Source organism: Curcuma longa, chromosome 14, assembly GCF_044706935.1.
Source record: "Curcuma longa cultivar G26 ecotype Majalengka, Jawa Barat chromosome 14, ITB_CL_G26_1.1, whole genome shotgun sequence".
Taxonomy (NCBI): domain Eukaryota; kingdom Viridiplantae; phylum Streptophyta; class Magnoliopsida; order Zingiberales; family Zingiberaceae; genus Curcuma; species Curcuma longa.
The window spans coordinates 7006660-7033209 of record NC_133874.1 but is presented as its reverse complement, the minus strand read 5'-3'; the positions used below and the strand labels follow the sequence as shown (position 1 = coordinate 7033209).

At 40.0% G+C, this 26550-nt stretch overlaps 6 protein-coding genes across 6 annotated transcripts; 4 read left to right on the top strand and 2 right to left on the bottom strand.

The window, feature by feature from the left end:
* Positions 1-282: 282 nt before the first annotated feature.
* Positions 283-7842, bottom strand: LOC141844945 (pumilio homolog 1-like). The gene is made up of 10 exons (XM_074732927.1): positions 7721-7842; positions 7003-7638; positions 4491-6022; positions 2422-2563; positions 2231-2338; positions 1868-2080; positions 1665-1775; positions 1002-1196; positions 569-743; positions 283-460 (listed from the first exon to the last, which is right to left on the bottom strand). The coding sequence occupies exons 2-10, from the start codon at positions 7615-7617 to the stop codon at positions 423-425; spliced, it is 3129 nt and encodes a 1042-aa protein (XP_074589028.1). The 5' UTR covers positions 7618-7638; positions 7721-7842; the 3' UTR covers positions 283-422.
* Positions 7843-11375: 3533 nt separating this feature from the next.
* LOC141844734 (cyclin-dependent protein kinase inhibitor SMR4-like) lies at positions 11376-11651 on the bottom strand. The gene has a single exon (XM_074732727.1). The coding sequence runs from the start codon at positions 11649-11651 to the stop codon at positions 11376-11378; it is 276 nt and encodes a 91-aa protein (XP_074588828.1).
* A 559-nt stretch (positions 11652-12210) lies between these two features.
* Positions 12211-16541, top strand: LOC141845516 (protein IWS1 homolog 1-like). The gene is made up of 11 exons (XM_074733573.1): positions 12211-12306; positions 12412-12925; positions 13019-13135; positions 13949-14166; positions 14285-14414; positions 14523-14585; positions 14671-14748; positions 14895-14986; positions 15132-15197; positions 15283-15436; positions 16288-16541. Exons 1-11 carry the CDS (start codon positions 12290-12292, stop codon positions 16384-16386), a joined length of 1548 nt encoding a protein of 515 aa, XP_074589674.1. The 5' UTR covers positions 12211-12289; the 3' UTR covers positions 16387-16541.
* A 1426-nt stretch (positions 16542-17967) lies between these two features.
* On the top strand, positions 17968-18892 carry LOC141844831 (WUSCHEL-related homeobox 5-like). Its single transcript, XM_074732820.1, has 2 exons — positions 17968-18340; positions 18510-18892. The coding sequence occupies exons 1-2, from the start codon at positions 17968-17970 to the stop codon at positions 18890-18892; spliced, it is 756 nt and encodes a 251-aa protein (XP_074588921.1).
* A 478-nt stretch (positions 18893-19370) lies between these two features.
* On the top strand, positions 19371-20141 carry LOC141845519 (osmotin-like protein). Its single transcript, XM_074733575.1, has one exon. It carries the CDS (start codon positions 19374-19376, stop codon positions 20139-20141), a length of 768 nt encoding a protein of 255 aa, XP_074589676.1. The 5' UTR covers positions 19371-19373.
* A 938-nt stretch (positions 20142-21079) lies between these two features.
* Positions 21080-25124, top strand: LOC141845517 (UDP-glucuronic acid decarboxylase 6-like). Its single transcript, XM_074733574.1, has 13 exons — positions 21080-21171; positions 21663-21770; positions 22051-22137; positions 22497-22584; positions 22982-23073; positions 23470-23534; positions 23623-23711; positions 23802-23879; positions 23994-24087; positions 24163-24229; positions 24318-24381; positions 24578-24618; positions 24721-25124. Exons 2-13 carry the CDS (start codon positions 21681-21683, stop codon positions 24904-24906), a joined length of 1041 nt encoding a protein of 346 aa, XP_074589675.1. The 5' UTR covers positions 21080-21171; positions 21663-21680; the 3' UTR covers positions 24907-25124.
* Positions 25125-26550: the final 1426 nt, after the last annotated feature.

Below are 26550 nucleotides of genomic sequence, written 5' to 3'. Positions count from 1 at the left end.
ATAAAATCTGTCACCTCATAAAATCATTTGTATTATAACAAGAGAATAATTCACACCAAAGCCACAAATAAAAATGTTTCAAGCATTTGAAGAACATATATATATATAAAAGATCATCCCAAGAGTAAACAAGGGAAAGAAAGATGAACTCATCATCTTCCTCTATATCGTTCCAATTTTATCGGATGTCTCCGAAGCGACATGAACTCATCTTCCTAATCGACAACACTCTTCTATGCTTCCTTTACATCCATAAAACTATTAGCCATCTGAGCCTCAGCCTTAGCATAATTAAACTACCTTCAAATTACAAAATGTACAAGATGGATTCCATTCAAGCAACATTGTTCTTATTTCCAGATCAAAGAGTGAGCTAAAACTAGCCTCAGTTAGCTGTACAACTTCGTCGGTGTGCTGCCGTCTCAAGACGGAAAGGGCGGCTGGAGCCCGATCCTCCTCTCTGCGGCAAAGATTCAGAAACTTGTTTAGTTTTCGTCGGAGGAGAACAAACAAGTGTCTCAGCAAATGACAGTCATTTTGTTTGAGAAGAAACTGATAGTAGACTCACCTCCGGCCGCGACGAGCTTCTCGACACGAGCAACGATATGCTTCCCGTAAGTGTATTTTTTAAGCGCGTTCAAGTGGACCTTGATTCGCGAGAGGATCAGCTCCCGCTGCTGATCGTCGCACGTCTCTAACACTTTCTGTACGACGTAGTTGCCAAATTGATCTTTCATCATGGCCTGCCATTGAACAAGTAGAGAAACATACAAATTCAAGAACAAGAAATGTGGAAAAGGCAAGGCAGAACCAATGTCCAAACTCTAAATTCAAGTACTCAGAATTTAAATGCATGAACCAATGTCCAAACTCTAAATTCAAGTAGGGTGTCAGCTAAATTGCATCATTAGAAAAGCTCAGAAGGAAACAAACACAATAGACCAAAGGCAGGCAATATATCCAATTACGATACTTCGACGAAATGCATGGATGAAGCAAACCTGGAGAGGCTCATTTTCATCAGTCGAACCCAACATCTCGTTCACCAAAAGCTGTCGTTCTTCAAGACTACCAAAAGTCAAGCACTTTTCAATGACATTTGAAGCAAATTTCTGCTGACTCATCTGTACTATTTGTCCAGTTAATTGCTTAATCATCACAGATCGCTCATCCGGCTTTCCATGCTCCAGCACATGCTGTCAATATACATACATACAATGTCGTAAACTATGTTCTGAACTTTAAATCGAAAGAAAAACAAAAGTCTTATAATTTAGCTTCTTATATGCATACAAATATCTGCATGAGCAATTATGGATCCAAGTCGTCAGCAATTCACAATCAAATACATACGGCATATATTCGTAGCAAAGCTTTTTTGAGTTACTTTGCAGAAGCATGGAAGAAGAACAAAGGTGAATAATTGAACAACTTCACCAAATCTTAAGCAAGGTCACTAATGCAAGATAATTGGAGAACAGGTTGCCATTGATACATTCTCAGGAAGAAAATTGAATGAGTCTGCACGGTGCTTGTGAGATTCGCAGACTTTAAAGAAAATTTAATTGGCTTGTCATTGCAAACTATATAAAAAGGAGGAACAATTTTTTAATGTATCTGAGGCTGATCCAACAAGAATAGATTATTGTTGAGGAACAACAGACCTGAACAACATAATTACCATATTGGTCTTGTGCCAACATGGAAACAGAATGTAAAATCTCATCCATGACAATCTGCTGAGTATTAGGATTGTCACAATGCTCCAGCACTCTCTGCGACGATAGAAAAAATAATAATAATAATAGAAGTAAAATACGCAATCACATATACTAGTACGACAACGAGTCAAAAAAAACTGCAGAACCTGTATAACACGACAACCATATGGATGAGTAGATAGTGTCACAACTTGATTATAGAATGTTGAGATGATAAACTGAATTGCATCTTGTGGGACACACTCAATACACTTTTGAATGACATGGTTCCCATTTTGATCTCGCACACAGTGGATGACGTGCCCATCAAGCTCTTGAACCATCTTTATCTTCTGGTCCAAGTCAACTACTTCTATTGCCTGAAACAAGAAGTGAAACACAACCATGAGCATACAGTAAAGCAGAAGTATGGGGATTATAGTGTAAACAAAAGCAGAATAAAGTATCAACTGAGGTGAATTAATATATTTTATAACACACTAATTGGATATTTTTCAGCTAAAAAGTACCTTCTGGATCACTCGACAACCATACATCTGGAGGCTGAGAGCCAATACATGCCCATTAAGGTGGTCAGCTAATTCCCTTCTCTGAGCTGATGAGCCATGTTCAAAAAACTAAAAGCAGAAAAATTATAAGGACCTTTTGAAGCAATTCAGAATAGAAACTTCATAGAGTTCATTGGAAAGTCAAATTCTACCTTCTGAACCACATAATTCCCAAACACATCAGTCATCAGAGACAAAGCGTGAGGCATTATCTCAACAAAAACCATGTTTTTTTCTTCAGTAGTAGCTGTTTCAAGTTTCTGCTGTATGAAGCGGCTTCCATACTGATCAGCGCTGGAAAGGAAAGTTAAACTCAGAAATTTTTATGTATGCTAATGAAAAATATCTGATACAACGGTGAATAAATTGGAGTATTGACTACTATTGTAAAACATAGATGTACTAGTAGTTTAGTATGACGAATTAGGCAGATAAGATTAAGAGGAAGATCAGAAAATTCACTATTAAGGTGAGAATTTTGTTATGCTAGAATTTCCTGAGTAGTAAGAAAAATTCCTCAGAAATAACAGAAAATGATAGGTGCTGTGCAATCATCTAGTGGTCGTATACTAATACTATTAACACCTAATCTGAAAGTGAATACCTGTATCTCCATAGCCAATAGCTGTGAGAAGGATGCCAGTTATCATTTTTATATGATAGTCCTTAAACTAAACTTGCTCAATGTAACAACAAGAACAGCAGACACTATACAACAGTATTTCAAATAAGGCAACTAGAGATAAAGATATACATATTATTCTAATAATGTAATGTTGGTGCTATAAAACAGATGGAGCAGATTGTTTGAATTTCTTCATTATTCCTCATGTGTTGCTCTTAACACCGCTCATCCACTTTACCTTGTTGCTTCCACACACTACATGCAAGCAACCTACATCTACAAGCACCTATATCTGATAAAACTAGAATGGCCTCATTTAGTTCTGTTTTGATGTTGTCATGGGCCCCTAGATCTTCATGCTGAACAGCTGAGAAGCTCTTGACTATGGGCTCCTTAGGAATCATCTCCAACATCACTTCTAGTGTCCTACCATGCTCTTCAGAGCCCATGTATAAGCCCTCTTCTTTGCCTGTCCTTGTATCTTTCTTGCATCATGTCAACAACCACATGAATTCAATCATCTTTTTACCAATTATTTACAGAACAATACATGAGCTTTTGTTTTACCTTTTAACCAACAGTTGCGTGGTCTAGTGGTAAGCAAGCAAGAGGAGAACTTTCCACCAAAGGTTGTGAGTTTAAATCGTATAATGACACTATTGGAAGGGATTAACCTTGTCACCTCCGCTCCAAACAGGGAATTGTCTCATATTCAATATGGTGTGGAAACACCTCATGGCCAAAGACTTAAGAAAAAAAATTTTACCCTGTTTCTCCTGGCACCCTCTCTCAATATAAAACGAAAAACTAATCTCCTTGTTCTGGTATTTCTCTTACCTTAAATTTATATATTGGAGCCCTAATCTCTTTTATATTTGACACACCATAAGTATTCCACTGCAAACACAAAGCTAGATTCATCAGTCTCTCTTTGAACATCATTTTCTTTCAAATTCATATCTCAGCTTTACTCAATCTCCACTCTCACACCTTGCCCCTTGTAGCGATGTCAATCTACCCTCTCACATCTTGCCTCTTGAAGTAAGGTAAAACATAGTCTCTTCAAAAAAAATTTCAGCAACTTTCCACTATTTTTTGCTTCATTTTCACAAACATAAATATTCTGGGATATCTTCCATTTGAAATGAGTTAAGAAAAAGAACTACATTCATGAGGATTTCACTCTTTTAAAAAATATAATCAACTCATTCATCCAGAGTGTTTCATTATTGAAGTTCTTTAACCACACACTAGTGTTATGTCTTCGTTGTCATAGTCAGTCTTCTTTTTTGTGGGACCATTTCTATTCTGGGTAACAAGTCAAATATTGATTTATCTACATTCTAGTTTGAAGAGAGTGCTAGAGTTACTAATTATATGTGATTAGAATATAAAACTAGTCTCACATGAGACACTAGGACATTAGATGTTTCCATGTAGTCCTACATCTGGGTATAATTGTTCTCTTATGATTGGAATCTCATGTTTATCCTTGCCAATTATGTAGGATGGAAGATTTGAGATGTTGACAAAGGTACTTGGAGGTCAAAATGGGAACAGAATTAAGAAATCAAGGCAAAAAATAGATTTATATACCTGAACTCAACCACATGGCCAGCAATCTCAGCAAGTTCAAAGCTTCTAGTCTTATTGCTCTTGAATTCATCCAAGAGGGAGGATGGAAAATGTCCATCTATGTTACCATTAGCCTCAGAATGCCAAGATCCCAGAACACCTCTACTTAAGTTTCGCCAGTTGGAAGAATAATGCATATTGCGCTCTCTAAGACTAAGAGGGCTGCCAGGTCCAACAGGAGAAGCGATAGAATTTGCTAAAGGACTTCCTGGATATGAAGTAGCCAGGGCAAATCCTGAATTCCCATAATAATTATGAATTAGAGAAGCAGATTTAGGCAGATGTGTCATGCCATACAGCTTCTGTTGTTGAAGTATGGACTCCAAGTAAGTTTCCTGGATCCCAAGTAAATCAGTGTAAGAACTTAGATAACCTTTCTCCGGGGATGGATTAGAACAGTTGGCTGCAAGTTGAGCAGTATATTCAGCTGCCATCAAGTACTCAATATAAAGTGGGTCATTAAGTGGTGTCTGAAGAGCTGCTGCAGCGGAAACTGAATTTCCATTTCTACTGAGAGTTCGTAAATCTGCAGGCCCAACTAAATTTGGTGGTGAGAAAGTTCCACCCCGTAAAGCCCCTACCTCCATATTAGGTGATGCATTTGGTGATACAGTAGCAACACTTTCCAACATCGGAGACAAAGATCCCAAGCCAACGTGATTTATCAAACTCGATGACAATGCTGGATTTTCTGAATATGCATTGAGATTGGAACTTGAAAAGGCTGCATTGACACTCTCGTACAGAGAAGAAACACCATTTGTAGTGATGTAATGAGAAGGTGCTTCAAGATATGACTTGTCAGATTTAGCAGGAGACTTTTGAGATTCAATTAACCCATTCAAACCTGATCCTGAAGTTCTCAAATCCACTGAACCTTCTGAATTTCTAATAGAGCCAGGGTAAGGAGGTTTTGCTGACTTAGAAATGGCCTGCATGCCTACATATGCTGGATCAGAATTTTTGAGAGTAAGTTGTTTGTCAACATTGTTCTGGCCCAAATGTGAAGCAAAAGGAAAATTCTGGTTATCATATATTCCTTGCTGAATCTTTGATTTTGTAGTATTTTCACCAGCGGTTGACAGGTTAATACCCGATAAGGAGGCTATAAGATCGTCAGATTCAACTGTATCCAATGAAATACCATTCGAGGAGGAGAAATCATGAGTTTTTTTGTCAGGGGCACCAATTCTCGGGCCTGAATGTGGAATGCAAGGACTATGAGCTCTTGCAAGTGACTGGGCATCAGTAGTACTTCGCTTCAAAGAGGAGCCCACAACGTATGCATAACTGTGAGGCAATGATGTACCAGTTTTCTCATATCCATTATCACTATGTAGAAATCTGCTGTTTTCTGCATCCATCAATGCACTTACTTTATGTGATGCAATCTGGGTGCCAGGAGAAGATAATGGTTCAGAACCACTAAAAGCACTACGACTTGCAGGGCGTGAGGGATGGCTTGAACTGGGACCATTTTGTACAATTTCATCCTAAAAAACTCAACAGTCAAATTATGCCAACCACAATTCTGGTCAGCAAAAGAATCTATATGTATTTTTAAAATGACAGAATGTAAAGCACCAAATATAAGAGAAAAAGTATGCATGTGACATGATATCATGGGTGCTGACATATGTTCATTATTCAAAACTAGGTTGACAATGTGAAAGACCGATTAAAAGGGCTAGGTGGAAATGAGCAGGCTAGAATCTGATATTGAAAACGCTACTTTTTCTTACTCACTACACTGCAACACACAACTAGGTATCTAATTATCACTCTGCATGTATTTCTTATAATCACAGTTATGAACATAACAACCACTAATTTCTTGTGGCTTTATCTTTGATGGTGTGCTATCTCCATTATATGACCAAATTCCGGAAGGAAAAAAGGCTGATGCACTAAAGGGTATTGATCACTTCAAGCTTCTCCACATGAACTAAATGCCTTGTGAGTGCACTGCTGGTCCACTTATTTTGATCTATTACTTGGATCCTAATTTCTAGATAGGCACAAATTTTTATGTGAGATAAAATTTTATTATTTGTTATTTATTCTATGTTGTAACCAGGATTAAACATGTAAGCAAACTTGTCATATAGGTTGACCTCAGTTAGGACCACAAAATGTTCTGCATTTTTAGGAATGAAAACAATGATTATGTGTTTTGTTAGGTCTAAAACTCAAATCAAAGTAACTAAAAAAATACAAGTAGTTATGTAAATTGTCATCGTCAGATACAAGTGTGAGCACCGATTTTTGCTACCACAAGTGAACAAAAACTTATCTAAATACAAAGAGATGGGATATGAATTTGAGCTATAAATTGTACAATCAGGACGAATCTAAAAGATTATGCCTGAAATGTAAATAGAAAGTAAAGTAAATAATTGTATCAAGAGGGATTGAAGTGCTGAGATCAATCAAAAAACTGATTTTGTCAGCTATATATTGACAAATGGATCACCTGCACAACATCAGCAAAGCTCTTCTGGCGCCCAAGTGACAGACCAATCAAGCCATCTCCTCTATCAACCCATTCTCCTGCCCCAAGTTCCTTAATTGTCTCTACCTGTTGCTCCTCCATCGAAGTAAAAATTGGTTGTTTAGAGAAGAGTGATCTGTCATCCCCTTCTTCCCCTCCATTGATTTTCCTTCTATCGGCAGTCCCTCCCATCAAAGAGCTGGATTGGAGCCTCTGTGTTGATCGCCAGTCCTCCTTGGAGAGCACCGGGGGCGGTAGCCGGGGGTTCATATTCGCATTCGAGTAGTAGTAGGAGACATATGCTGGATTGGAGAGAAGTTCCTCCTCTGACGAAATCTCGTGCCCATTCTTTACTGAGGAAATATCTGGCACGCCGAATGCACCTTCGCGCCCATAGATCCCTCCCACTGCGGCGAGTGAACCATTGACAGTGGGCGGAGCGGATCCGCTCCGGAAAATGCTGAGCTCCCTTTCTCGATCACTCGCCTCTTGCCTCCTCTGCTCCCTGAGCGGCAAACCCAGTTCCTCAAAATCTTCGCCGCCAAAACCATCCCCTCCGCTCCCGATCAAAGAACGAACTCCCATATCAGACAACATGCTCAGTTGCTTCTCAATGCCCTAACAAGAAATAAATCAACTTAAACCCTACGAAAAAGAAGGAAAGAAGTGCGAACAAATTGCAGCTCTAACATCTCCATACCTCGAAAGCTCAAAAAAGCTTGGGCTTCACCAAACAAAATTGAATCTTTCACAATAAAACCGACGAAACGCATCATTTTTCCCAACCTAAACGTCAAGATCCGTAACTCAAGCTCAGAGAAAACAAACATGAACATTAACGCTCAAAATCAAGCCAACAGAGAGATCGGAGCAAAAAGATTCCATCTTCAGCTAAACATCCATCATCAAACCGCCCGGTGATCGCCGATCCACTCCGCCATTTCCCATTGGGCACCCTCTTTCGTGCTACACCACTCCGAGCCCCCACTGTAGCTCCAATTGAGAGCCAGCAAGAGCGCAACAAAAACGAGAGGGAAGAACAATCTACGCCGTCGGATCGCCACGCAGACGGTCGAAGATCGCCCAGAGCTCTGCCTTTGAACCCTAAAGGGTTTAATTAGCGAAACAGATATTACCAACTCTAATGCTTCTGTTAAATTAATTAAAACGGCATTTAACGGACAGCTTTACCAAAATAAGATAGACCATTAAATTAATGGCACGATTAATGCGATAATTAAAGTCACGATGTGAATTAATTCAACGCCGTGTTTGCTTAAAATTGACCGGAGTTGACCCCTGCTGTTTGGTGGGACCAGGACGTGCTGACGTGGTATGAAAATAAAAAAAACAAAAATTAATAATTATTTAGTATAGATAAATAAATAAAAACTTAATTATATTATTATAATAAATTTTTTATATTCTTAATTTCTCAACCATCATCGCTTTCTCTCACCGTCCAAGTAAACAAGTACTTAGCCGAAGGCCGAACAGTCAGAGAACTCGAGAGATCGAACGAGATCAATCTCTTGCAGATCGTCAAATTTGTCTTCAATCTTCGTGTTTTTTTTTTCCGGCGCCGGGTACCATCTCCGGCGAAGTCAAGGAGTCAAACCAGTCAGCACTCTCTCCAGCACACGAGCATGGTGACGCAGCGGCGCATGATGTACAACCTCGCCCTCTGTTCCCTCACCATCCTCGCACACCGCCGCGACAGCGGCCGCGCCGCCGCCGCCGCGGCGTTGCTCCGCCTGCTCCCTTTCTTCGACAGCTTCCACTTCTCGTCCATGTGCACCTCCATCTCTCTACTTCCTCCGGCGGAGAAGAAGAAGACGGAAACAGAGGAGCCAAAGGAACTCCGTTTACTAGGAAGGAAAACAGAGAAGAAGCAGAGGGACTGGACTGGAAGATGAATTGTGAGACTTGAGGTTATTTATAGAGGGAAAGGGAGGAGAACGAATTAATTTGTTATTAAACTTATTAATTTCCTTAAAAATAATTAATATTTATTAATGTTGCTTAAATATTAATTAAAATTATTATAATGAGAAGTGATTTTGATTAAATTATTCATAATAACTTTGATTGAAAAAAAAATCTAACTAAAATCGAAGATAAGAATATTTTTAAAATATAAGGTTTCTTTTGATATTCTTAAAAAGAAATACTCTTTTAATAATAGAAAATAAAAATAAAGAGCTGACTTTTAATTTTTATTCTTATATTTTATATATTAATACATAATTTATTCTTTTCATTCGTATAACTAAAAATATTGAAAATAATTTTTTTCCCTGGATGAATATCAGAAAAATATTAGAAGAAATAGAATTATTTTTCTTATAAAAAATAATCAAATAGCTAATTTTCCAGCACGAATAATAGAGAAAATCTCTATCGATATCATTCGAGTGGAAACAGGCACACGTGGATCCAGCTCAATGCTCGATGAGATACAAAAGTTGCATGGCCCTCTTAATTTGATTATTGCCTATCAAATTCTAATGTCACGTCATTAATCATCAAATTAGGCAAAAAATAAAAAGAGGTTATATTTTTTCAATTATTACATATTCCATCCCTTCTTCAATAAAAAGTGAAATTCATCACCCAATAATTTCACATGATCGATCTCACGATCATTTATGAGAAAATAAATCAGAAAATTACAGTTGATCACTACGAAAAGGACATTACCTTGTGTTGTCGAAATTCGACCCTCGTCCACTTCAATAAATCTGTCCCGTAATAACCAACTCAATTATATCCCGAAAACTACATGTTCCATCCCACTAACCACATGTAACTGCCCTCGAGTATACTATACATAAATCAATTAAGCAATTATATAAGCAAGATAAGTTTATATTGTAATGGGTATAAAATGATAACTATTATAATTTTATAATAGCTACATTATAATAGTTATAGTTTTATATTGAATAAAATAAATATATATTGTAGTACTTATGAAATTTTAATTATATGAAATTATAGTTGTTAAAATTATAATAACAACTATGAAATCATAACTACAGTAACAACTACAATTTCGTAAAACTTACTATTTCATAACTATTACAATATAGACTTGTCATGTTCATATAATTGATTGATCAGTTCAGAATTTAATATATATGATAGAAGATAATATATTATTTTTAGGATGGAGTAAAAATTGTTTATATAGAATTTATCAAAAAAATAATATTAATAAAAATGCATTATGAAGTGTTGCTTTGTAAATAGCTTTTTTTAAAAGTTAGATGAAAAATCTAAAAGCACATTATGGTTGCCAGACACAATTTTTCTTAAAAGAATGTAAAATATATTAAAAAATGATATTTAAATTGATAATGTGAAGACACGATGCATAAAAAATAAATATGTTCAAGTCGGTGGAAAAGAAGTCTCACTTAGTCCAACATGAGGCCAAATTTTCTAGGAATCCAATGCTTGCAATTAAGATAATTATTTAAATATCTAATTACTAAATCATTCCAATTATTAGTATTATTATTATAAATCATTTATCTCTGCCATCAATTAAACTAGCACTAATGATAAAATTAGCTATTTTTAAAATAATTATCATAAATATTAAATTATGATAAAATTGATTTATATGATAACCACAATTTAGAAAGCTTTGTCTTTGGTCATGTAAAGTCTCTATTAGCAATCAACTATGGTCGAAATTACAATCGTTAACTCCGACATCGAGTTGAAATCGAATTAGGATGAACAATGCTCGCGATATTAGAATCATATTTAGATCAAAATACTTGCCCCAAAGTGATGCATTCTGATATGTTATATCACAGTGTAAGCTCATTAAGCTTCTCTGAAATCTGCCAAAAGTTGAATTAGGGTTCTTCAAGATTTCTCACCATGTGCTATTTGCATCTGAGCTTGAAGTGACTGTTGCCTCAGATCATACTGTTGTGCTTCTGTTTGCAACAGTGATTGCTTGCCTTGCATCACATAAGAACACACAACATTGGATGCCTCTCACAAAGGACAAACAGGTGGATTTTTTTTCAACATCTTAATTTGATTCCTCAATGATGCTCTCCAATCATCCATATGCAGTCTTTTTCTTGGCAGTTCGAACAAAGACTTGATTTTTGGTAAGAAGACAACCGTTGAAGATCGTACGCTCAAGAAGAAATACAAAGAACAAACTCCAAAATTGCACGTTTGCTACGATGAACTACGCCAATAGCACCGATAAATGAGTAATATATTCTAGTATTACAAAAAGAGGATCGATCGAAGATTAGGTTGAAGAACAAGAGTACATCTTGGTACATAACAGGTTAGCACGAGAGCTAACCTTTTCTCCACCGGCTTCAGGCGCAAGCCTCCTCCCGCCTCGGCGCCATCGCAAAGAGGGCTTCGAGGTCGGGCGGGTTGAAGTAGCCGTTTTTGGGCGGCGCTTTCTTCTTTCCATATGCCGCAGCGGGGGACTTCTTCCTCGGCGGCGGCGGGCAGCGGATCGCAGCCGGGATCCGGCACTCCGCCCTTCGCGGCGTCACCCAACCGCCGCCCATCTCCTTCTCCTCCTCCCGCCGCTCCACCGCCATCTTCCGCAGCCCCAGCGTGGCGATCTCCGCCTCCACCTCCATCTATCAGATCAAGGAAGCCGAAAAAGGATCGACCTTTTTCAAACGAGGATTCGGAGGGAAAGGTTCTTTCTAGGGTTTTCAGGGATCGATTGATACGTATTTATATGGATGCGAACGGACGCCGCGGCGGGAATTTGGGCGGCGGGAAAATGCACCGATTGCTTTTTATGATTTTTCATAGCCTGCTGTTACCCAAAAATATACCTTCCTTTTAATTGGCTCCAAACTCGGTCCCATGGCATCAAGTCACGGTGTATGGGTGGGCTGCTAATGAATTTCTATCTTTCATAGATCTTTGCCTCGGGTTCCTTTCGTGGCACTTTTGTTATTTCGGCAAAATCGGATAAATCCTGGGCCACAATTGGGCCCAATGGAAGCCCAATCCACATTACAGGTAATTCGGAAGAAATTTATATTTTGACCCTTTTCAAACATAACAGAACCTGAAACGGAAAACAGGCCCTTCTAGTGAATAATTTTTAAATCAAGGTGTATAATGAATATGTTTTCTTCTATATATGATTAAGAATTAATCACTTCCAGCGTTTGACAACAAAAAGTTGCTCGGCGATAGAACAACCTTCTCTACTTCTGCTTCGATCAAATCATCGATTCCTCGCTTCAGATCGGCTGCCGCGATGGGTTACGACGATCCGTGCGTATCTTAATTGAACATTTGGTTTTTCTTCCTGGAGATCGATTTTTCGCTTCTGCGTTTGTTTTGTTGCTATTTAGGGTTTCGATCTGGTTTCCTCCGCAGGTATATGGACGAAGATGGAGAGCCTTTGATGGATCCGGATGCGGCCTCGGATAGGGAGTTTTCGCCAGAGCCGGCTCTCCCGGTCGACGATGATGACGAGGACGAAGGCGACTGGGGACGGCGGGACCGTTCGCCGACACCGGTGATGAATTCTACGGATGATTACAAGAGCGGAAAACCTAAGAAGAGGCTGGTGAAGAGGGGTAGGGAAAGCTCACCGGGTAAGAGCGGGAGCCCCGCGACGGCGTTTGACGAAGAGTGGTTGGACGCTTATGAGAACGAAGATTCTTCGTCTAAGAAGAAGATGAAAAGTACTCCGTTTATGAAGGAGGGCAAAGGAGGGAGTTTGAAAAAGAACAAGGAAAAACTGCCTTCGTCGTTTAAAGCGGACCGGTTCACTGGACAGGGATCGAAATCGGGATCTAAGGGCTATGGTGGGGGATCGAGAGGTGGCGAGGCTGACCCAGAGGAAGAGGAGGAAATGTGGAAAACTGTAGCTGGTGGAGATTCAGAGGTTGGACGCTTCATTTCCTGAAACAATTTGTTTCACCTTTTTGTGATTTTGTCAAGTTGAACTGAGTCCGTTTTGTCATTGCTGACGAATCAGGATGATCAAGAAGGTATCAGAACTGTGGATGATGATAACTTCATCGATGATAGCGGTGTGGATCCTGCAGATCGTTATGGAAGTGATAATGAACATTCCGTGAGGAATGCTCCTCAGGTTAACCTTTTATAACACCTGTTATGATATTTTTGTTTTTATGATTCAGTTGTTATTCTTGTCCATTTCCAACATTGACGTGCCTATTTGAATGCTATTTGAACGTAGAAGGATTATCTTGTAATGCGACCTTCGATCATTGCTTGATTAACTTTTTCATAGTTGCACATAATTATCATATGTACATAATCTTCAACTAGTGTGCATGAATGGTGTTACTTGAGGTAGAAAAAGAATATATCACTTTATTGAAAGATGAGGTATATTTATATACAAAACTACAAACTCATCTTAGGAAACTATCTACAATTTGAAAGTTAATAAAGTTAATTAATAGCTAACATAATTAACATATATATATATATATATATATATATATATATATATATATAGTATCATATATACAGCTAATTCTCCCCCTCAAGTTAGAGCATAGATATTAATCATGCCCACCTTAAATTTGTACAAATAAATATCCTTATATAATTTGTTAAATAGACAAATCAACTTGGGAATGAGTTTGTCTGTGTTTCTAAATTTCATGCGATATGTGTCCTTGTTTCTAGCCAATTCGTTGTGATATAATCTTGGTGATGGTTCTCATGGCCCAATTTGTCATGCTTGTGCTTAGCACATTGATGCCTAATCAAATGTATGCAACATGATGCATTTTTCACACTTTTCTTCAATCACTCTGCACGATGCTGAGAACTTGGTCTTGTTCGGCTGTTTTTTTTATTTGATCAATTTTGATGGTCGTGGTGGGTAGCATGTATTTGCTCGTATCGTCTTGATACCTCTTGTCCCTTGTAGGCTGAAGAGGGTGAAGAAGATGAAGTCAAACAACTCTTTAAGGGTGGAAAGAAAAAAAAGAAAAATGAGAAGTCACCTGCTGAAATTGCTTTGATAGTCGAGCATCTTATCGCTGAGTTAGAAGTTACAGCTGAAGAAGATGCAGAGTTGAACAGACAAAATAAACCAGCCACTAACAAACTTAGAAAGCTTTCATTGCTTGTTGAAGTCTTGTCAAAGTAAAATGTCTTATATCCTGATGATTATGTCTGTTAGAGTTATCATTTAATTGTGCCAAAGTATGATACATAAAACATTTTTGCTCATCTGACACCTTTGAGCTTCTCCTAAATGCAGAAAAAAACTTCAGCAAGAATTCCTTGATCATGGGGTATTGACTCTACTCAAGAATTGGCTTGAACCCCTACCTGATGGATCTTTGCCTACTATGAACATTCGGTCTGCGATACTAAAGCTTCTTTCAGATGTAAGTACAAAGGAGTTTCTTATTTGTGATAGGGAATAGTGCTTTTGAAGCATAGTGTCACTGAATGTTGATTGTATGTGGGCATTATAATTTGCTTTTGTCACACAGTTTCCAATAGATCTGGAACAATTTGACAGGAGAGAACAACTCAAAAAGAGTGGTCTTGGAAAGGTTAAATACTACATTTTTACTTGTTTTTTTTTCATTCTTTTTCATCGCATTTTGACTGAAATAAAATATTGTTGTATATATGCAGGTGATTATGTTTTTGTCAAAGTCAGATGAGGAGACAACAGCAAATAGAAAACTTGCTAAAGAGTTAGTTGATAAATGGGTAATGAGTCAAATGCAATGCCCTTTGTTTGTCCATTCCTGTTTCATGCATCATGCCATCTGTTAAATTTGTGTTGCACCTTTGCCCTTTTCAAGTCTGATCAAATTGTTTGTTAAACTGCCTTGTTTTTCAATCTCCCTTTGCAGAGTCGACCAATATTTAACAAGAGTACTAGATTTGAGGATATGAGAAGGTTCGATGACGATAGGGTTCCGTATAGAAGACCTCCATCTCAAAAGTAATTCTTCGAATTTCTTGTCTTTCATGATATCGTTGTACAGCAATCGTTGTACATTTTCTTTTTGTGTGTCATGTTGGTTTGACATCCCTTTTCTTTTTGTGATTGGTTTGACATCCCTTCATCTCTATTTTGTTGATTAAAGGCAAGTGGCTAAATCTACTGCTGTCCAGTCCCGGGAGGATGATCTCGATCTGCCTCAATTTTCACAGTAAGATGATACATAGTTCAATCAACTCTTTCTATTGATATGCATCGTAGTGCCCTCTTTTATGACATGGTCTATGTTGTTTCAGGGGTAGAAAAACCGGTATCTCAGCTTCTCGACAACATGCTTCTAGGCCTGAAGCAATGTCTATGGATTTTGTTGTTCGCCCTCAGTCTAAGGTTGACCCTGAAGAAGTCAGGGCAAGGGCAAAACAAGTTATTCAGGATCAGCGAAGGATAAATGTAAGTCAGTTAGTTTTAATACATATTTTCTCTGTTAATATTGATCTTTCATATACATTTTCCACAAAATAGTAATTTGAGCCTAGAGATTAATTTGTATATTTAATAACTTTCCTGCTAATTAAGTGTATGTAGATGTGTCAGGTTGCTTCTCAACTTTGATATCAAATACTACTGTTTAGATGCTTCTTTATTCAAGACTAACTCCACTAGTGAACAGTGTCTGTTAAACCCAAAGCTAAGGCATTACCTTATTTTGCGGCTTATGATAGTCGTATCTTTTTATTTGGGATAAAATGATCTAGTTGGTCGATGAGATAAATTTTGTGTTTCTAAGCGCATATTACTTTACTTTTGATTATATTTTGCTGTGTTTAAGGCGTCAAATGGACCAGGCTGATTGTGACTTCGCATGGCCTGGCAAATATAGCCTTGCTGCACTATATTGGGCATTTTTTTAAAATTTTAAAGTTTATCTACTAATATTAATATACTTGATAAAAACTTAATAATAATATTTTTTAATAATGTAACTTTATTTTTTATTAATAATTTTAAATACTTAGAAGTTTCTAATTTTCTTATATATGCTTCTTTGGTGATATCGCAGTGTATTTCTGTGTTAAGAACAAGGTAATCCTTAATCATAAAATCAAGGGATCTTCTCCCCAGAGCTTAGTTCGATATTTTCAACTCCTTGTTAAGCTATAATTTGCTGACAAGTTATTAGAATTATAATCCCATATGATAAATAGCATTGGTATGCCCTACAATTTTATTTTGTTATGGTGAAAAACCAATATCTCCATAGCTATCTTTTTTTTAATTCACACGCATTGTTTATACTGCAGATGCACAAGAAGTTGCAGAAGTTAAAGGCACCCAAAAAGAAGCAACTGCAAGCCTCAAAACTCAGTGTCGAAGGCCGAGGCATGGTCAAGTACCTCTAAACCATAAGTGAGTTCTAACATGTCGATTATCAATCCTGCTCCAGCCTACCCTACACTCGAGCCATCTGAAGGCTGCTGCTGTTTATATGATTGATGTTGTTATCAATTTGATTCGAATCAAAAATTTTAACTCACCACTGAAAGTTTTTCCCTTCCTCCCCTCTGTTTAGTTTGGCTAAACAAAAGGAGCCTTCTTTTTGTCCCTAGAAATAAACAAGCATACCGTTTCCCAAAAGAGCGGAAGCACCACGGTTCCTACGTACACCCCCCTCCCCTGCCCATGCATACTGCATTCCGCTCAGACTAAGATCTCCCGTATCACCCCTCTAGCCTTTTCCTCTCCCTCCCCCTCCTCTCTCTCTCCATTTCCCAATGCACCACCACAGTCCATGCCATGCAATGCGATGCCATCTCTCCTCTCTCTCTCTCTCTCTCTCTCCGTGATTGGCAGCATGCAGACCATAGTACCACTACTACTTGTAGTCTACTGCTGCACCTCAACTACACCCCAAGCCATAGCCGCCCATGGGCTAAACCCTAACCTTGCTGTGCTGACTACCATGCACATCCACCCATATACGTTTGCCTTCTTCCTCTCTTTCTCTTCTTTTTGCCCGGCTACCATTTCCTCTCTTCCCCTGCTGCCTCGCTCTCTATGTATCTTTCTCCGCGCTCGTTGAGCTCCAGGAGCCTACGAATTCCCACCGGATCTCCCTGCAGAGAGGTAGAGAGATCTCGTGCCATTTGTGTGCATGCTGCGTGCGATCGCCACTGCCATATGTTTTCCTCTCTCTTGCTCTTCCCGAGATATCTAGCTCCTCGGCATTAACTGCGTGACTCTCCTTTAGTTCACAGAGAAATCTTCCATGCGTTCTTAGATTTTGCATGTTTCATGCACCATCCACCCTTGACTGATTGATTGATTTAACAAAAGGTTTGAGCTAAAAAAAAGCCATGGAAATCTTTTGGAAGATGATAGGTTAACAATTTGAGCACGTACGCAATCAGTGATGGAATCGAAGGATGTACATTTTACACAAATATGGTTCATCATGAGCATTCATGCAGCATTCAATGCAATGACTGGGAATTGATTGGGCACCAAAGAAATCGATGAAAGTATGAGCAAGATGATTCAACAAGGGAGATTAGGAAGATGAAGAGAGCAAGGAAAGAATACATTTCATTCCCGAGGAGGAGCATCCCCTAAATTAACCGTGTCTCAAATACCTCTGCTTCGCTTTGAAAAAAGGTAGAGAGCTTTGAAAGCCCAAACCGGCATTCCATTCATTCAATGCGCGCATCCCCCGAAGGAAACAAAGCGACGACGCAAAAGTTAAAGCGGAGAGAGGCGCGCGCTGCGGCAGGGCACAGCACCTGGCGCGGCGCCGGCCGCTCTGCGCTTCGCCATGTTTTCAGAGCTTAAACAAACCGTGCCCATGTCAAACCTTCACGTTACGACCCTCTGTTTGACCTCGCTACGCGACAACCACCGCGCCCTTTCGCACTCCCATCCACTATATATATATATATACTCTTCCTCGCCGTCGAAGACAGGCGTTTGATCGAGTGCGCGCGCCGATGGAGGTGGCGGAGACAGGGAAGGGCAAGACGTCTTCCTCGCCCGCTTCGAGCTCCCGGTGGAATCCGACCAAGGAGCAGATCTCGCTCCTGGAGGGGCTGTACAAGCAGGGCGTGCGCACGCCGAGTGCGGACCAGATTCAGCAGATCACCGGGAAGCTGAGAGAGTACGGCATCATCGAGGGGAAGAACGTGTTCTACTGGTTCCAGAACCACAAGGCGAGGCAGCGCCAGAAACAGAAGCAGAAGCAGGAGAGCTTTGCTTACTTCTCCAGGTTCCTCAACCACCACCACCACCTTCCTCTGCCGCCGCTCCGGCAGCCCCCAATCCCCCCTCCGTTTCCCTCGCCCTCAACTTGCACCAGTAACAACGGTGAGAACGTCTCGGACCGATTTCGATTCCTCCGTTACATGCAAAGTTGCCATTTTTATGATTGCTTCTTGTTTATTAACATGGACGGAGGCAATGAATTGCACTATAATTCACTGCTTGCTTTCGTAAATTTGTGCTGTAATTTCATGTTTTCTGCCTTGTTTTCCAGTGGCTTACACTCCGTACTACGCTCCCGCTTCGTACGTCGGCGGCGTGGGCCTCCTTCCGCCGCATTTCCCGGCCGTGTTCCTGCCCGCTGCCGCAGGCGTCCGGAAAGCGTCCTCGTTCCCGGGCTTTGGTTTTGCCGACCACGAGGGAGACGCATTCGGCCGGAACAGCTCAACTCACCGCCATGAACACCGCGTCGTGCTTGACGCTGACGGCGGAGGCCCGACGCAGGAGACGCTGCAACTCTTCCCGTTGCACCCGACCGGGTTTTCCGAGGAGCGGCTCCAATCCGGTGGCGGCACTCCGACGCCGGCGACGACGGAGGAGGAGGGCGCAGCGCCGCCGTCCGACGAGCCAAACTTTGTTTGGGTTCCCGGGAAGTAGAGGAAAGCAATGCTGACGCGCCACGTGGCACGAGAACTCCTGCCTTGTTTTGCTCCGTTCTGTTTTTAATAATTTAAAATTACAGGCAAAAGGGCGAGTTTTCAGTAAACTACACGAAACAATTGAATCCGACTTTTGAACCTTTTGGACCCAAAATGAGAATTTGGAAATATTTGGTGCTTTTCCCCCTTAATTTTCATGATCAGTGGACTCACAAACATTATGCGGGAATGAAATTCCAGAATCATCCGCATAAAGAATATTGCTCATAATTACTTCCTCTGCCACACCAGGCACCTCATGCAATCAGCAACGCTGCTTTTATCATTTTTTAAATAAATAAATAAATAAAATTAAAAAGAAATTGAGACTTATTTTATTTTTAAAAAAGCAATTAAATATATTTTCAGGTCCTTTATTCCTTCTGCGCCTATAAATTCCTCTGCTTTGCTTCAGGTTGCAGTACCTCGAGCTCTCGGCCATGGCTTCCGCCTCCTCTTTCCCACTGCTCTCATCTCTCTCGGTCCTGTTGTTCATCATGGCGCAGCAGTCGTCGGCGCTGTTCCCGCCGATGAACCTGACGGTGGTAAACAACTGCCTGTTCCCGCTGTGGCCGGCCATCCAGCCCAACTCCGGCAGCGACGTCCTCGAGGGCGGCGGCTTCTTCCTGCCCTCCCAGTCCTACCGCACCTTCCCCGCGCCGACTTCGACATGGTCTGGGCGCATCTGGGCCCGGACCGGCTGCGGCGGCTACGGCGCCGCGGGGCGCCTGTCCTGCGACACCGGCGACTGCGGCGGCCGCCTCGCGTGCGGCGGCTTCGGCGGCGAGGCCCCCGCTAGCCTCGCTCAAATCACGCTCCACCACGGCGGGGCGCTGGACCTGACTTCCTACGGCGTGAGCCTCGTCGACGGGTTCAACGTGGGGATGACGGTGACGCCGCACGAGGGGGAGGGGCGGTGCCCGGTGGTTGGGTGCCGGGTGGATTTGCTGGCGACGTGCCCGGAGGTGCTGCAGCTGAGGGCCCCCGGCGGATCCGTCGTGGGTTGCAAGAGCGGGTGCGTGGCCTTCGGCACCGACGAGCTCTGCTGCCGGAACAATTACAGCGACCTGGAGACGTGCCGGCCGAGCAGCTACTCGAAGTTCTTCAAGCGCGCGTGCCCGGCCACCTTCACCTACGCCCAAGACAGCCCGTCGGTGACCCACGAGTGCGCCGCGCCGCGCGAGCTCAAGGTCATCTTCTGCCATTGACGCTCCGGTTGCTCGATCGGAGATGATTAGCGAATTAAGCACTGGATGCCGGCGATCAATTAGCCACTAATGAAGTATTATTAGAATAAGTGAAATACTTTATACGCTTTAAGATTCGCGTTAAGTGAAATAGTCCATTTTGGATATTTCTCAAAAAAGGAATTTTATTTTTGGATATTACTCAGCATTTCCACGTTTTGATGGGTTGTTAGGTGTGTCAAATTGCATGGGTTATATGACCGTTTAAATTAATATAAAATTATATATATAAAAAAAGAAGATAAATCTCAGTTAGTAAATCAGGAGTGATCGGTCTGGGCTAACTGTTCTGTAAATTCAGGAGTGATCGATCTGGTCCTACGGAAGTTTTCTTACTGACAACAAAAACAATATAAATGAGATAAATTTTATCAAATTAATTAATTTACAAATATATTTAGATTATTTGAAAAAAAAAAATCTGAATATTAATATATAGTTGAATCATGATGTCTTATGCGAGGGGTAAAAAATTTTGGAAAAAGTATAAATATGTTATTCTAGCTGTGATAACCTAGCAAGTTCAAAAGGCAAAATTTGTATTAATTTTTAAATATTTTATTTTACGACTACATTACAACAAAAAAAATTATTATATAAAAGAATAATTAAATTTCATCAAATTTTAATTACCTTAGAAATAATTATAGATATATTTGAATTATTTGAATTTAATTTAGATAAGATCAAAACCGTTAACGGATAAGACCAAAATTAACGGAAGCTTAATCTATAATTATCTCGACTCCATTTCGCCAGAAAAATGATCGAAAATTAACCGGACGTGGAAAATACGCAGAGCATTGACCATCCGATACGACAGTCAGCAAAATCAACGGTCGAGATCAGAGATCACCCCACTATTTAATCAGCACGCCAGTTCGCACCGTGGTATTCCTCCCCACTCGAAGCCCAATCCACAGTTCATATCTTGCTCTCCCAAATCCCTAGTTCGTCCTCCAATTCGCGTAATTCCTCGGATTCTTATACGGTAGTCCTCCTACCATCTGCGGTGTTGATCGTGTTGTGTTGATTTTTCGTTATGGTGATTATTTAGGATAGTAATTGGGTAGATCTGTGTCAGTTTGGTGGCGAATCCCTTTGGGATCTATCTTTGCGTGCATTCGACGCGTTTTTGCGAGATCTTATTTGGTATAGTGTCAGTTGTTTCTGGTTGCTTGGATCTATATAAGGTTGTGGATCTAGAGGGATTTTCGGTGGAAGAGTTGTGTGTAAGAAAGAAAGGATTTTGATTGTTAAATTAAGGGAATAGGTACTTGTTTTTTTATATCGTGGAAATTTAGCATTCAAGTGCTTCGAAGTCATCTTTGTTCTGCAATTGTTTTTTTTTTTTTTTTTTTTGCTAATTTCTAACGTCCTTTTATGCTGCCTAGCATTGATTATGGGATCTTCGTGTTGTTGTTGTTTTTTTTTCACTTTCCTTTGAGATCACGTTGGGTGAGATCTGGAATCGTGGTGCAGGATCTGAGGATTTGAGGAATGGCGACAGAAGCAGCTAACGGGAATAATCATGTTGTGGCAAAGCCGCCTCCCACCCCTTCCCCTCTGCGCAATTCGAGATTTTTGCAGGTTTTCTTTTTGGTCCTTTTAAATTGATTACTGATCGATCTGGATTGCTGTTGCTTGGTTATCTGGAAGCTTTTTTATTTCTGATTTTTTTTTATAACATAAGATTGTTAGATCTTCAAGAAAGGAGTATAACGCAATCTTATTATTTGATTTTTTTTGCAAGTAATTCCTTTTTAGAGAAAAATGGCATCCATATACCTTCACATTTTTAGACGTTGCTGCGCAGTGCTCACTCTATCTTGTAAGTAAACATTGAAGTTGGTTTACTTTTTCTGGGCAGTCCAATATGCGGATCTTGGTAACTGGTGGAGCTGGTTTCATTGGATCTCATTTGGTGGACAAACTGATGGAGAATGAGAAGAATGAGGTATGTGCCTACCCTGTCTCACACTTTAACTTGGTCTTGTCTTCGCTAATAGCACAAGAAGATCAACGGATATGTGAAAAACTACTTTATATGAAAATGGAATCGTGAAATTTTGTGTTGGTGAAAGTAGTTCCTCATTCAGTGATCCTAATCTGTCACACAAAACGTAAAGCCCCTTTCCTGTACCACTTTATGTTTCATTTGCTCTTAACCACCAACTTTTGCATGTAAATGAAGCAGCCCAATAAAAAAGTACATTTTTTTTCATATCATTCTGTAAATACAAGATCTCTCACGTCTCTGTTTTATTTTTACTCCATTTATTTTTCCTCATTTATTTTCCTATATGTTACTACCAGGTGATTGTTGCGGACAATTATTTCACAGGTTCCAAAGACAATCTTAGAAAATGGATTGGTCATCCAAGATTTGAGCTGATTCGTCATGGTAAATTTTGGTCATTTGAGTAATAATTTAACCAGTTGGATTGTGTATTTGCTTCACGTAGTTTTATAGTCCATTCTGCTTGTAGTATGTAGCATTGCATGTTGTTCAAGGGAGCGTTCTAAGATCCATGTAGCTGATTCCAACTAATTGAGACTACACGACTTGTTTCTGTTATTGCTATGCTGTCTATTTAATGCTTTCTAGAGTTATCATGTCACATTCTTAGGAATTTATAGGTAATGGCATAATTTACGAGATTGATGTCCTAAGCTTATCTTTGAAAACTGAAGTTCTGATTACTTTAAGACAAGAAGTTGTTCAGATGTTATGAAACTTTACCTAGGTTTACTTTTGCTTTTTTTTCTTTCTACCTATATATTTATTTCTTCCTTCACAGATATCACTGAGCCCTTATTGGTGGAGGTCGACCAGATTTATCACTTGGCTTGCCCTGCTTCACCAATTTTCTATAAGCACAATCCTGTGAAGGTATATCTCCTTGAAGGTTGACAGGAACAACTTGATTGCAAGATCAGTAACATATGCTTATATTTTTAAGTTTGTTACACCAATACTTTGTGCTTTTTTAGAGAAATATTTTTAGATGACATATCTGCAATAACTTGTTCCTCAAGATTACTTTAACATACTTGGCATTTGGGATGGCAGTCTAAACTGATTGTCTTCTGATTGTCTCGCTTGTGGATCCTCTTAAGATGATTATAACAAAACTCTGGCACTCCCTATTTTATTTCATGGAGATAGCTTATTTTTCTTACGGGATATTTGTTTTGTCTTGTCCATTTGTCACATATGCTTCTGCTTTTAGATTTTCTTGTTTTGCTATGTCTGGTTTAATAAAATCTAAGTGAGATAATGCCACAGACGATTAAGACAAATGTCATTGGCACATTGAACATGTTGGGACTAGCAAAGCGAGTGGGTGCAAGGTAAGATTATGACTTCTACTTGCAACTAGTTGAAAACCACAGGAGCACGAATATGACATTTCATACAAGTTTTGATTGTACACTTCAGGATTTTATTGACATCAACCTCAGAGGTGTATGGGGATCCGCTGCAACATCCTCAGACAGAAGAGTACTGGGGCAATGTTAATCCAATTGGTATTTCCCTTCATTTGCAAATATTCATTTGATGTCTAGTTGAATGCTTTCTTCCTTTATTTTGTGATAGTATACCTCTTGCACTTTTAGGTGTCCGGAGCTGCTATGATGAAGGGAAGCGAGTGGCGGAGACCTTGATGTTTGATTATCATAGGCAGCATGGCATAGGTGTGTCAAATTATGTAATTTGCTCAATTTCTTAGTCGTGCCACTCTTTCGCTGGTAGTTTATAGGAAACAAATATTTAGGCTAGTGCTCATCATCAGTTGTTACTCTTATCAGAGATCCGGATTGCTAGAATCTTTAACACCTATGGACCGCGCATGAACATCGATGATGGTCGTGTTGTCAGTAACTTCATTGCCCAAGCACTTCGGTAATATCTCCATATCAAATGAACTGCATATCCCCTATTCTATCTATAATTCTTGTCATGTGATATTTCATGCAGTGGTGAGCCTTTGACAGTCCAGGCCCCAGGAACACAGACTCGAAGTTTCTGTTATGTCTCTGATATGGTAAAACCGATAGCCTCTTTCATTGAGTTTAAAGTATGGCCTTTTCTGGTTCTCTTAAACTTAACATTTCTGACATACCACCATTAAGGTTGATGGACTTATCCGGCTGATGGAAGGAGAAAACACAGGGCCTATTAACATAGGAAATCCTGGTAATTTCCACAGTTCACTTATAGTTTTATGATCTGATTGTAGTAACATACATCTATTACATTCTTCCTAAAGTTGTGTGGACTTTTGAGTTTATTTCTCGTTCCTCATCGCATACAAATGAAATTGTGACCGATATAAGTTGATTGGTGCATCTTATCTTAGTCATAATCTCTTACCTGACTTTGAAATGTGTAGGTGAATTTACAATGATGGAACTTGCTGAGATTGTGAAGGAGGTAAATTTAATTGTGCAATTGATTGAGCTTTTTCTTGTGATTGAAGAACACCCAATAATAATAATCAAATGCTGAGGAACAAAATTCTACTCGGTTTTGCAGTTAATTGAGCCATCAGTGACGATTCAACTTGTGGAGAACACACCTGACGATCCTCGTCAGAGGAAGCCCGACATCACAAAAGCAAACCAACTCCTTGGATGGGCTCCCAAGGTTACTCTGCGAGAAGGTTTACCTTTAATGGAAGAAGATTTCAGGAAAAGGCTGGGCGTGCCTAAGAAAGCATGAGTCATGAGTCTACCATCTATATTATTGGCCAACGATGCCTTGAAATTTGAATGCTATATAATCGTCGATCATGTCGAAGAAGGTGTGTCTTAAAAGAATTCGAAAAGAATTTTTTTTTCCCCTTAAGAGTCGGTGAGGTTAAAGGATGTGGCAAGACTTGCTTGAACTTGATTCTTCTTTATTCTAATGCTCATATAGAACAATAATTCATTTGATCATGTTGCCTCTTTTTGTGTTCTTACTTTAATGACTCATCTAATCCGTGCAATTTGACTTAGTTGATGATTTTGTATGTTTGATTCATAATATCGACAATGTTGATCAACATCTTGATTTCATTTAAGTCAACTGTGGATCGTACTTAATAAGTCAAACACTTTGAGTCAAACCTATTTGTCACACAATTATTATCTTTCATCACGAACAACTCCTTGAGCTTCAAGATCAACTTCTATATTATGACCCTAACGGCTGACCGGAATCCCATTGGTTCCCGTTCGTTTCTCTTTCCTTGTACTCCTAGCGCCTTGCAGACGTAGATAGTAGAGGAGTCCACACCACCTGCAAATTGGCGTACTTCTTTCATTTCTTTCCTTAAGCATGAAAATGTACCTGTTAGTCCAGAACACACTCGTACTTTCAAACAATGAACCACCCAATTCACCTTGGTCGGGATGTTCTGTACAAGAAGGCTTTTTCCGCCCTCTCCTGAAAAGCCTAAGTGATGAGGATGTCGACTATGTTATAAGGGAAATCCATCAAAGTTGATGTGAAAATCACATTGGAGGAAGGGTGTTAGCCAAGAAGGTGCTTTTGGCTGATTATTTCTGACCTACTTTGCAGGTTGACACAGCCCACCTCGTCAATGCTTGCCAAAATTACCAAAGACATCAGTCTATCCTCCATCGCCTAGCGGAATTCTTGAAGGCCTCGGCTATATCATGCCCCTTTGATCAATGGGGATGGATATAGTAGGACCCTTTCCTACAGGCCGAATCAGAAGAAATTCCTCCTAGCCGCTGTTGATTATTTTTTCAAATGAGCGGAGGCTGAGACCCTAGTAAAGATCATTAAAGGTATTGTCCTTAAATTCCTATGGCGCAACATAGTTTGCAGATATGATCTTCATCGTCGGATCATCTTCGACAATGGGTGACAATTCCAAGACCATAAGCTACGCGAGTGGTGTCAAATTTCAATATACTCCACACCTTTATCTCCGTCTATTATCCACAAGGCAACGGGCAGACGGAGGTCGTCAATAGGAAGCTTGTTAGAGGATTGAAAGGTCCGGCTCGACCATGCCAGAGGCAGTTGGGTTGATGAGCTACACAATATTCTCTAGGCATACCGCACCATGCCTCGCAAAAGCACAGGGATGACTCCTTCCCACTTAGTCTATGGGGGAGAGGCGGTAATCTCTGTTGAAGTTGGCCTGGCCACCACTCGAATTCAAGCCTATGAAGACTGCGAGGGAAATGTTGACATGCGACTCCTGGAGCTGGATCTCATAAGTGAGACCCGAGACGTGACGAATATGCGACTCAGGGCATACTGGCAACGCATGAGCCAAGAGTACACTAAGAAGGTCTTCCCCCACGCTTTCTAAGTAGGGGACGTCATATAGAAGAAGCTCAATCCTAT